General features: G+C 36.1%; 1 protein-coding gene across 2 annotated transcripts; it reads left to right on the top strand.

Annotated features, from left to right (window-relative positions):
- Positions 1-4461: 4461 nt before the first annotated feature.
- On the top strand, positions 4462-12740 carry LOC135691848 (neuronal acetylcholine receptor subunit alpha-10-like). Of its 2 annotated transcripts, none has more exons than XM_065209832.2 (5): positions 4462-5157; positions 8887-9023; positions 9357-9404; positions 9553-9662; positions 10235-12740. In XM_065209832.2, exons 1-5 carry the CDS (start codon positions 5097-5099, stop codon positions 11481-11483), a joined length of 1605 nt encoding a protein of 534 aa, XP_065065904.2. In that variant the 5' UTR covers positions 4462-5096; the 3' UTR covers positions 11484-12740. The 2 variants fall into 2 exon arrangements, with proteins under 2 accessions (XP_065065904.2, XP_088968374.1); XM_089112248.1 differs by having other exon boundaries at positions 4463-5157; positions 9360-9404.
- Positions 12741-12855: the final 115 nt, after the last annotated feature.

Genomic DNA, 12855 nt, shown 5'->3' with positions numbered 1-12855 from the left:
TACACTGGAAACTGTCGATCTGGTAATGTAAACGGAATCAGTGGCGAACCAGGATTAGCTTTATGACGACGCATGGGTAACACAAGAAAGGCGAGAAAAAAGCAAAGAGAAACAAACTGGCTGTGGTCAATGTATGTGTATATTGTTTGTGATTTCTACAGAATTCAATAATTTGACTTTGATACCAATTATTGCAATCGCAGGCTTCAAGGGATCTACAACGTACAAACTAGTTGGGAATTTCCCAACCAGGCCCTTAAATTTCCCCCCTAGTTAGCCCATGATTCCCCATTAGCAAGTGCCCTTTTGTTAAAAATTGTTTTTAAAACCGATTTGACGTATCTCCCGTTACTGTTTGTTATGTTGTTGTCGTTTAATTTATTTGTAAAATCATGCGTTACTTTTTTGTCTCTTCTTCTCATCGTTAATGTAGATCTCTGACTCTGCTTGATTTTCTTGCATTACACCAAAGCGAGGTAATGAAATTCGCGGGAAATTTCAGCGGCAGATGCTTTGATAGTTTTGCTTGCGTAATGTTAAGAAAAATGCTATTTTTTGACAATTCCCCACCAGTGAAAATTTCTTAAAAGTTCCCCTGGCAGGCTTTGTACAGTAAGAAAACTTTGCATACGCGCTTTGACCTGGGGGGGGGGGGGGGGGATTGGTTAGTTCGCGTTTACACTAAAAAATCGAACCTGCGTTAGTTGCTAGGGCGAACCCAGGTTAATTTTGTAGTTTAAATGAAATTGACATTATCTTGACTCACACATAAACACAGGGGCGTCATGGCAAATGAATTCTAGAGGGGGCAAGAAGAAAAAATTTTCCGACAAAATTTCTTCTACTTTAATCAAATAGAAGCATTTCATATAACTGTAAAAGTAGGGGTGGTGTAGTAAAACTTATAAAATTTGCTTTAGTTGGAAAGATATCTAAAATGCACTTTTATCTTGTCTCTGTTTCTTCAAACTTACTGTGACATCCAGTTCCCCTATGAATGGGAAGAACAAAGCCACTACCTGAGGCGGCAGTGGTTGCCGTCGAAGGGAAAACTTTTTTATGATCTTTATGCTTCAAGTTCTGCGGAAAGTGCATTCTTTGGAGCAGATTTTAATAATAAAGACTTAGTCTTAAAACGAATATCTACTGGCGGAAAGCGATGGTATTGATCGTTACTTCCTTGTTTTACCTTATGCTGCATAACTGCATAAATTTTCAAATCTGGGACAAAATTTTCAAATCTGGCGATAGGCACAAAGTTGGCTTTGTTCCTGTCTTCAATATCAAATAAAGATATAATTTGCCAATTTCCAAAACCAAATTTGGTCCTTGAAAATTCAGATTTTAACTGACAAAATCCGAGCAGCAAATCACTCTATCGTATAAGTTGGTAAATCTTGAGAAATAATTTTGTTTTTGTGGAAATCTAGCATTTCCTTTTCAAAAGTGAATTGCCCCTCGATAATGCGGAAGTATTTTAATCAAAGTAATTGATGTCGCTATAAGGTGTTTTACTTCCCTTTTTTATCCACAGCTCAAGTTTGAGAATCCTCCGACATAACAATGATTTTTCCGAAAATCCGTCAGATTTTGAAACAGAGAGGGCCCTGCCCCCCCCCCCTCGGCCACGGGGCAGTCCTCTCCTCCCGATCAATAGTGACCTAATTCGCTTTCACGAAAACAAAATAGATCTATAATATCTTTTTCACATGATATTTTAGCGATTGAAATTTTATAGACTCTCAGGATTTTTATGTTTTGATTTCAGGACCTTAGCTTTTACTGTGTTTTGAGTGAAATTCGAAGTCACAAAACATTGGGATGCACTGAATTCAGGGAAAACGAAAAATATGGTTCTTAACGTTTTTTTCAATAGCTGATTTTTCACTACGAACCATTACACTTGCCGTTCCTGCTTACAATCTTTAGTTATATTTCCAGTTACTGGTGCAATGCTTCTTTGCATCCTGATCGTGTGTGCAATGTGTCTAAATTGATACAAAGAGGGATCGTCATTGCTTCAACCAAAACTTCTCATCCTTCGAAAATCTTACTACATTCATGCTAAACCTTTCAATTAAAAGAACTCAGTTCCTTTACAGAGCAGATACTTTGTGGCTGTAATAACTAAATGAGTAGTAATTTTGATAACCTCACTAGTTTCGTGGGGCGAGAATAATTCAATCGGGGGGAGGGGGGCGCTGAACCCCCTCCTCACACATTGCCCATCGGCACAAAATGGATTTTTGCCGTACAAAAGAATGAATTCTTCTCTCATCCTGTAGTATATATATAAATAAAAACGCTTATAAGCAGCATGTAAGATTATTTATCGATAATCATTGCTGTACCCCTGAAGGATCTACCAAGCTATGACCAGCTTTCTAGCGAAGTATAATCATTTACCAATTACCATATAAAGTTGTGAGCTGTTTGGGAGAGTTAAGTAGGGAATCTTGTCCTGGTGCTGGTGATCTTCAGGCTTGACCATGTGTAATGGTCTTTAGAACTTTTGATGTATAGGCAAGATGCCTCTAATTATTTTATGCCTTAAGAAGAACTTATATTTAGAGTTTAACCACGGAATTTCATGTCATTTGTCATTTCCAATAGTTATGCTGAAATGTCATTCAAATACATGCGCTCTTTTTGTCTATAAGCAAACAGAAGTTTGGAAGTTTTCTATTACTCTCTCTTAAAATTTCCTAGAAACGGTTTGCCATTTTCTGATTTAATGTAAAAAGATTTCCAGGGAGGCATTTTGCCGTCGAGCCGATACCAGAACCTCAAAGTCACACTTTAACATATTTCATAAATTAGGCAGCTATGGTTAGATACATTGAAAGTGCAAAAAGCAGCATTCATTGCTACTCAAAATTTTACAACCAGTTTTCACAGAATAATACCATAACTTTGAAAAATTGCTTAATCTCGATTCCAAAAAACATTTTATCTAATTTTATCCAAACTAATTGTTTTGGCTTGAGCACTATGCCACAGTTTACCCCCCTCGAATAAGCTCCCACACTAAATCTTTTGGCAAAATAAGTCCTCGAGGGCTGCTTCATGGTCTTATGCTTACCATTCATTGTCAAAGTCGTAAGAAACACTTTACCTTGCAAATAATAATGATTTTTCTTTCTGCATTAGTAGGCATCAGTTAACAGTAATCTAGCTGCCTTTTTATGGGTAAATAAAAAGAGTACCAAAGTGATGACGTCACAAAAATCTATTTTTAGAATTTTTCATTTTTGATCCCATAATTTTTCACTTTTCACATTTTATGCAGTTCTTTCAGATTATGTGGTCAAAATTAAGAAATTCTAAAAATATATTTTTGATGACGTCACACTTTGGTACTCTATAGCAATAATGATAGATATAGAAAACATTCATTTTCATTAAGACTGGAATCTACAATTAAAAATCTCACTGTTCGTAATTGGTTGGCTTGGTCGAGTTTACAAAATAGGAAAAAACTGCAAGCCTAATTCACATATAGTTGTGTTTGTAGTTGTTTAGGAAGTAGTTTAGGGTAAGTGCATGTTTTGTTCCTACAGAAATAAGGAATAGTTTGTACAAATGGATATTGTAGAAAGCTTAGAAAAGGGATAATGTTTACGTTGATCATTGATGGAAAATGAGTCATGTATTTCCAAGAACGAGCGACATAAGTCACTGAAGATTCCAAAAGAGTTAATGGAGAGGTATACAAATATGAAAAATTTGAGCCTTAGTTCCTTAGTTCAAAAAACCAGAGAAGTAAATTGTAAACGTTTTCTTTTCTGCATCACAATTAAAGGTTGTCTGTCCCCTATTTGCTCCAATATTTTTCACGGTAGTGAAATTCACGCACTGTTGAGCTTGATCGATAATTAAACGATTTAAACCAATCAAAGACAACTTTGATCCCAGAGTATTTGTATCGAAAGGCTGTGTTCCCTTTGAACTGAGGCTGTGGCTAGAGGAATTTTGTTCCCTGTTCGGTTTGTGCGACAGATATGTCAACAGGGAAAAGCAATGCTTCCATTATCATCACTTAATTCCAGTACTTAAATTTTCTTGTCATTTCCGATAGCCATTTTGCTCGCAGTTTTAAATGTCGTCCACTACTGCAGCTATGCCAGCTAAAGATAGCAGCCTAATCCGTTAAAGGCATTTGACATGCATAAGTACAGCGAATCCAAAAATAACTTAGGCCAAATTGATCAGAGCACGCACACAAGAAAGGAATTGGAAACTGTTCACGTGAAACCACTGCGCGCTGCTCTAGGATTTCACCGATTTGCAGAAAAGCGGAAACTGTTCATGTGTTTTTCTCTGTGCACAATTTGATTGGTCAACCGCTCGTGGTCGAGTGTCTGTAAGCCACTTTTAGCTGTGTCAAATACCTTCAAGGCAGGAAAACCAACTGCTCATATCAGCCAATCATTGAGGAGACAGACTGCATTTAAGTTTGGTTTCAAATCCTGGGTTTATAACAATATTAGTCATGTTACGCAGGGCCGGGGATGGGAGGGCGCATTTGCTTTTTTGGAAGCCGCAGGTGGCTGCATTCATCTCTTATCTTTCGTCTGCCCGTTCTCCGGCATTACAACAAATGTTACAAATAGAATTTCATTAATACTTTACAATAACTGATAATGACCAGTAAGTGGCTCTTTAGAATTTATCAATTGCCAAAATGATACCAGACTGACATAGCGAAGCCATGCACTAGTTTAAAGAGGCTTCAAAACAGGTTGAAAATTAGGCTAAAGAGTTGACTTCTGTGTTTATTGTTCTGTTCGCTGGCTTATTTGAACGACCGATTGAAATCAGCTAAGTCAATTATATGCCAACAATGGGCTTGTGAAGAAGACAAAAAGGTGAATGCAGCAAATACACAGGCTCCACGATAAATTTGTGCGTTTCTTAGCAAAACAAAAGTTCGTCAAAGTCACTCAAAGTTGCATTGCAGTCAGCAGATAGAATTGAAAGCTCAGGCCGACCATGAATCAACACGGATCGGAGATTTACAAGTGCAAGTGAAACTGCAGCGTATTCACAGAGAACATCTTCAAGTCCTTTATTTGACACGCCGCAAAATTCTTACGATGATTACAGCAATCGCCATCTGTTTTCTAATTCTACCAACGATGTTTATTGCAGTTAACGGTAAGTGTCACGCCTTCTTGATTTAATGGTTTAATGGTAGTGAATGAAAATACCTAGTAATGAACGGGATTGTATGAATTGAAACCAATCAATAAACACGCTTTCACTTTTAGACATAGCTGGGTAGCCACAATCTGCTTCATTTTCCTCCTTGCCTCAGGAGGTCCTGGATTTCAAAGTTCACGCGTAATGTGGTTGAATATATAACATTCGATAGCGCCTTTATCCAATTAATTTTTGTTATAAATTTTTCTCCCAGTTTTGCCTTATTGTGTTTAATTGAAAAAACATGCTACTATGAAATTCCCGTGATGATAACAAGTTGGGTAAAGCTTTTTTATCAGTCCAGTTTCATCGAGATCAAATCAAAGAAAATCGAATCAAATTCTTTTCATTCAGCAACTAATTGTAATAAAAGTTTAAAAACAAGCGAATTCTGACTAACAACTGAAAAGTATATAGCAGGGTTACAAATTCCATTAATTGTCGCCAAGGACATTGAGACAAACCCAGAGGTTTTCAGGCCCAGTGTCCTTTTTATTGAATAGTTAATACAATAAATAAAGGAACACTAAAGTTTAGATAAAATGTTATATATACTTGTAAATAAAAAATACCAAAACTACGAGCTAGGTTTTACAAAGTTTGATTTCATTTTTTACCCGGTAACAGAACAAAAAGAAGAAAAGAAAAAAAATTAGAAAAAAGGAAAGTGGGAAGATTTGATCGTTTAAATGATTTGAACAATTCTATGAATCTTATCACGTAGAATGAATCACAACAGGAGGAAATACTCTCTTTTGGTTCAAAATAAAGTTAAATAAATTGTGATGAGCAGCTTTCGAATTTGGGGCAAACAAGCTAATTGTGTCAATATGTTACGTGCAAAGAAGATCGAAGAAAGGAAATTTATCATTCAGCTATATAACAACAACAAAAGTTTTCATGAAATTTCAAAAAGTGCTAATATTTGAAGTAGTGTATGAAATGTGTCACATATTACGTATGAAAAATATCACATATTATGAAAAGTAGAGTTTTAGGCAAGAAAATAAAATTAATCGCATTATTGGTAAGATATTTTTGTGTTCTCTTATACGCCGAAGGATCTGCATGAACCAGATGTAGCTTTTTATATTAAGATTCATTTTATGCATAACTGCCGCATGACCTTTCAGTGGACTACCAGAATTCTGAGTTTGCTAAACAATCTGTGAAAACAAGCATACACAATGCAATCGGAAAGACCCTTAGCAATACATTTAAATATTTAATAAAAGTTAAGTGGTTGAACATTTATAAATTATTCAACTTTAATCCGATCATCAATTTATCTTTATAAACAATGACGGATTAAACCCAAACTGGGCCTGATTTTGCAGCAGAAAAATAGCCCTTTATTAGACCTAGGTCATTTTCAGGAAATCATTAACCGCTTTCATCTGGGCATATTTAAGGAATAGACCTATGATACCGAACCAATAGCACCCACCTAAATCCGATTCCATTCATAATCTTGATACTATCGAGCTTATGACAACGGACAACGCCAACTTGAATGTAATATTTTTTCTTTATATTGAACGCTCTATTTAAGAATTTGTATCTCTAATATCGTTCATATCAGAGTATAAAATCAAGTAATATACTTATAGTATAATTTTTGTTGAATAACATACAGCGAACGACGCAAGCTCAATATCGATACAGCGGTGTTTACATGCCTTGGATGTTGACTTCTCGGAAATGATTACCTTAATCCTTTAATGGATTTGAAAAATATGAATGCATGTAAATCGTTTATCGTCATAATTGCATTACATTCGTTTGAAAAGAAATTCATTTTGATACTGTATCAAAATTTTCAAGCTATCGATAAAGTGCATAAGAAATCTTTAAGAAGCTTGTATGAGTTGCAGATGATGCTCTACAATCATTCTATGGAAATTATTAACATGAAATTTATATTGTAAAGATAAATGGTTTTTGAGATATAAAAAGTATTGCAATATGTCTTTAAGTTGGAAACTAAGGTCTCAAAGCTTTTTAAGTTGAAATCTTAAACCTACAGATTTCAAAAGAATTAGACCGAGCATTGATCATTGTGGCATGTCGAATAATCTATATTAGTCTCTCTCTCTCTCTCTCTCTCTCTCTCTCTCTCTCTCTCTCTCTCTCTCTCTCTCTCTCTCTCTCTCTCTCTCTCTCTCTCTCTTTCTGATATTCTCTCCTACTCTTATTGAGTAGAAACGTCACTAAATTTATTCATTAGTTCGCGGACTTTATAAAAATACATAGGTGACAATCAATTAAGCGAGACCCATTTTCGATAGGCAGCTAGCAGTGATAATGAGGAAAAGCATTACATGCTAATTAGGGTGTTCACCTCGACGCAACTTTAATATCATTAAAGAGGCGTTGTGACAAATTGTCTCCACCTACAGATGTCAGACCCTGCTGCTATACTATAGCATGTGATCTTTATATTCTCTCGTGTCGTGGTTTATTCGCTTGCTTGCCTGTTTCCTAGCATTAGTGTGGCCATAGATACAAATAATAAGGCGGTCTGCTTTCGCAGTTTATTAGACAAATAAGAAATATCTCAAATTTTAGCAATATTTTGTTGTAAACAGCTTTACTGTGTAAATCCAGGCAATCTTGGATGTCATATCAGAGTCGCGTTTTAATTGTTTGCAATTGAATTTTCAAATCTTTTTGAAACTGGTCTTTACTAAGACGATGCAGGTGATTTCTAAACCTCTTTAAGTTTACCAAAAGACACCTGTTGTGTACTTGATTTGATGCTGGCACATAATAAAACCTTTCTGCTGGATAGCAAACACCGGTATTGGAAAAGAAGAAGAATGCAAATAAGTCGTTAAGATAGGCTCTTCAGGTATTCATGTCGTTTGGCTTTACGAGGTGATTAGGTTGAGATAGTCTCCAGTCACCAGTCTCCTGCTAAATGGATGAAATTAAGTTTTCTAATGTTTTTTCTTCAATCCTTTCAAGGGCTTTTGATTTACGGAAGCGTGTCCCTTTGCATTTAGTTCTTCAAATTTCATTTTATTGGATATTCCATATGCGAAAGAGAAAACAAAATCTATTCTGTATTTTGATTGGTTTAACGCGTTTGGACACGCTTAAGCGACAATGGCTACTAAACTGGTGTCTTCCATTTGCCTGTCGTTCGTCGTGATTTCAACAGTCGTTGCTTTCTTCTCGGAATTCAAGTATTTTCAAAGTACTGCATTTTAAAAATGCTTATTTTCCGTATTATTTCTTATCATCTGGCTGTAAGCACACATTAAATCAGGAAGAATTTCATGATGGGAAAGTTTGACAAAAAATCCTATTTTCTTTCAATTCAGAAGTCAGAACCATTTTTTGAATTCTTCCGTAAGCTTTTTACAGAAAATCTTTTCAAAATCCAAGTTAAATTCTAGGAATCTTAGGTATACATCAACTGACCTAAAGCTACCAAAGAAAACTCCTAAATCTTAAATCCTTAATCTCGAATTGTAAACTTTGATTTGTAATTAGAGTTTATAAGAGTTTCTGTAAGTATCTTAAGTGGAAGAACCCTTGAAAATCAGCATTGCTGAAGGGCTACCCTCCTTAAACATTTGAAATGAAATGAATGGAATGAACTAAATTCTCCCAAAATAGTAAACCAGAATAAATACCATACAACATTTGTGTGATTGGCCGTAAAATCTATATTTTTAGGCGGCACACTGTCTTCAGAGGCAAGGCTAGTTCAAGACTTGATGCGAAATTATGTTAAGTATTCGAAGCCTACGATAAATGCATCAGGCACAGTGCATTTGGTGTTTGGAGCAGAGTTGGTACAAATTGTCTCAATAGTGAGTGTCTTTTGGCTTTTTTTCTCAATTTTTCTTTTGTTCAAGGGCACACAATGATGTCTTTACTGCTACGATTTTTTATAATATTTATGGTCTTGATCGCAGCTGTAACACAGTATGGGCTAGTGTCGGTGTATTGGAGGGCTATGACGTAACAAGCCCCAGTTCTCTGGAGATGTGACAAGTGCGTCCCGGCTTATAGGCATTGCCCCTATTCCGCTTTCTCGTGGCGGGCATGATCCACCATTCTTGTTATATACTTCAAATCAATTTTCTATTTGTTGACGTGTATCGCCATTGTGTTCCAATTGCTTTTTCATGTTCTTACTTTAGCAGATGATGCCAAACCAAGTATTGAGCACCAAGTTATGGGTGAGAATGGTGAGCACAATTTTCTACCTTCTTAAGTTTTCTTTAGTTAGGATTTTTACTATTTTTACAACTTTTGTTTGGTTCAAAGGCTAAGCAAATTTCCAAACGTTTGTCTCTCCTAGTTAAGAATGTCATCTTAACTTATGCTTCTTTGTAGAAGTGGAAAAACGAGCTGCTTGCTTGGAACTCTTCAGCATATGATGACGTCACTTCAATTCGGCTGAATGCTATTGATGTTTGGACGCCAGATATTCAACTCTATCAAGAGTAAGAAATGTTACCATCCATAATTTATTTGAGCCATTTACAACGTTAAGATAGCAAGGGTTGCTTGTGCAAAGCTGAAAAAGTCAAATTATTTGAATTGTCTCTCCAACAAGACCTTTAAGCAATAAAGCATTCAGAGAGCTTAAGAACGACAGCTTTGAACTTTTCAAAAATGTAGCTTTTAATTTTGTGCCGATTGATTTAGCTCTTGGACAACGTTTACTCAAAAGATCCAGAGTTAGCAAAAATGTTGGAATCAGAACAAAGGGTTCTGACTTGTGTTGACAAAAGAGTTCTTTTTACCTTCTGGACTAGATGAGAGATTTGCGGGGCCGATTGGTTAAAGATGAACCAATCAAATTCGCCATTCTTCCTCCCACGTTACTTTCGATCCATATCTGAATATAAATTCCTACTCACCTTTTGGCTATAACCCTACGTTTATTCTGCAAGAAAGTACTTAATTACGCTATGTTCTCCTTTTTCTTGCTATCTTCAATCATCCCCTTTTCCTTGCTCTTTTATATACAAGCGCTAAGGTAGAAGTACTAATAACACCTTTTGATTCGTAGATTTGATCCATCTCCAAGTAATGAAAAGAACAAGGATGGCCTGCTGTTTAAAACTCAGGTTATGGTGCAAAATGACGGAACAACATTCTGGAATTCCCCTGCAACATTTACTACCTCTTGCGAACTCCACCTTGCTGACTTCCCCTACGACACACAAACTTGTGATCTGAAGTTTGGTCCTTGGAATAGCGATGTATCGCATCTAAATATGACAACCGACAGCCTACCGTTAACTACAGACAAATTCATTGAAAGTAGCGAATGGGAATTGCTTTCAGTTGAAAAGAAGCGAAACTCAATCAAGTATGCCTGTTGTGACCACCCATACTCTGACGTAACCATTACGATAAAAGTTCGCCGAAAACCCCTGTTTTATTGGTTCAACTTCGTTGTTCCCTATGCTTTGCTTTTATTGGCACTGTGGGTCGGCTACTTCGTTCCAGCACAAAGTGGAGAGCGGGTCTCTTTATCCTTAGTTATTCTTCTCGCATTTTCGATTTTTATCCAAACAACATCTGCTTTCCTTCCTCGATCTTCAGAGCTTCCGTCGTTAAGCATATTGTATTTTGTCGTAATGATCGAAGTGGCGTTTTCAGCACTAGTAACCTGCGTTATCGTTACTGTTCACTATACGTCTGAATCAGGCGACAAAGCTCCCATGCCATTGTGGGTAGAGAAGTACTTGCTTATAAATGGAGAGAATTTTCTTCACAAGATCAAGTTGCTTTCAAAAACCAAAACTTTGCGTACGTTTGAGGAAAGCTCCCAAATGCAACCCTTTCCTCATACGTTTGAAAATAATTTTAAGAGCCTTGAAAGAGAGACCAGTTACCGTAAATCGAACTCAAGAAAAAACAAAAGCAAGCGGATGGAGGAAGATGAAAACAGGCCTAGCAGCTCTGTCACAGGTACCCCAACACTTTACCAAAATTCAAAAGGTCTTATGTGGCAGTTATCAGTTGAACGGACCGGCGAAAATCCAGAGGACAGTTCTTATCTGGACCATTTAGAGGTGTCGGGAGAGCATAGTGGATATCCTTCGAGTTTACCCCAGCTTGACGGAATACTAAAACAGTTGAGAATAATAACAAACAGATGGCGCAGTGACAATGTTTTCTGGGAAGCAGGTTTTCGATGGTGCAGACTGGCAGTTGTGCTAGATCGCCTCCTATTTATTGTTTTCAGCTTCTTCACTATATGTACTTTAATTAGTTTCACTGTTATAAGACCTGCAATTGCAACATCATGAACTTTTTTGTCAATAGATATTATCTTACATTTCTTATACATATAATTTAAATTGAATTAAATTCTAATACATACGATTTAAATTCAGTTATATTTGGTTAGCGATATCTAATTTTGATTGAATCGAATTTCTACCCATAACTGATAATATTTATTGATAAAACAGTTTAGTGAATTTTTCATTATTTTGCTTCAAAATGTAGTTTTCTGGACCATAATCATTATCAGATTTCATGAAAAGTTGAGCCTGTTAATGTATCATTTTAAATAAAGATTTACTTTGCAAGTTCTTTCTTCTTTTAATTTTGTTGCAATTACTTCATCTTGTGCCAAAGCAAGGTTATTCAAGCTCAAACCAACCAAAATTGATATATTTCAACTCCAGTCGCTCTTTATGCTTCCTTATTACTATCTAGATAGACCACAGAAAACTATGCAAAGATTACTGGAGTGAAAAATATCGTTCTTTATGACAAATTCATTGGCTGATAAAATGATGTTTCCCTTTACACTGAAAAGTTGTATGTATCTAGGTAGCGGAAAATTACCCAGATAAGAGTATATGTAGGTAGGGATATTTTGAAAGCAAAAGGTAGGGGAATGCTCTTTTCGTGGCCCCTTTTTTGTAAAGTTGTGTTAAGGCTTATCCGTGGATGCTTTGAGAATCAAGTCAACAGGCATCGCGGAGCGTTGAGAAAAATGGAGGTCTAGAGTAAGTGGGGAGGGGGGCTAAAACCGTATAAAAAGAGGCTTTACTGGTAGTTTATTACTTAATGTTTGGCATTTTTCCCAGAAAGTTTTGCAAAATAAGTGAGTTGGACGAATTCTGTGTTGGCATCCATTTAGTATACTATAAATTTCTGATGAATGTGCAATTTCTTATCAGTCCTTTTGTGTCATTGAATATAGGCATGGAATTTTTCTGAACTTCAACCTTACTTTTGACTTTATTTCACAATACTAACAATTCCACCATGCCGATTCTAAATCCGAGATGGGTCACTTTTCACACAGACATTTAAGGATAGGATAGTTGAACTTTGAAAAAGTCTTGTTTTAAAAATTCCATCAAGCCTTATTCCTTCTTAATTGAAGATATACATTGATAAAGAGAAGCAGATTTTGACAAAGTATGTATTATCAATTCTAAATGATGGTGCATTTTACATTTTTCGATAGAGCTCCATTCAAAATATGGAAATAGACTATGACTTTAGAAATTTTGTATCCCAGAACTAAAAACCAAATTTGCAATCTGCTGCAGAATTTGAAGTTATTTTAACAACAACACAACAACACCTACTTCAACTCGAGGCTCAGCAAAAAGGACAGGCGGGGTGTGGACCACATGCCGTTAAATCTTTGAACTGCTC

This window comes from Rhopilema esculentum, chromosome 13 (assembly GCF_057945365.1).
Source record: "Rhopilema esculentum isolate cy_ngs chromosome 13, ASM5794536v1, whole genome shotgun sequence".
NCBI classification, from domain to species: Eukaryota; Metazoa; Cnidaria; class Scyphozoa; order Rhizostomeae; family Rhizostomatidae; genus Rhopilema; species Rhopilema esculentum.
The sequence above is the reverse complement of the archived record's forward strand: the minus strand, read 5'-3'. Positions and strand labels throughout refer to the sequence as shown.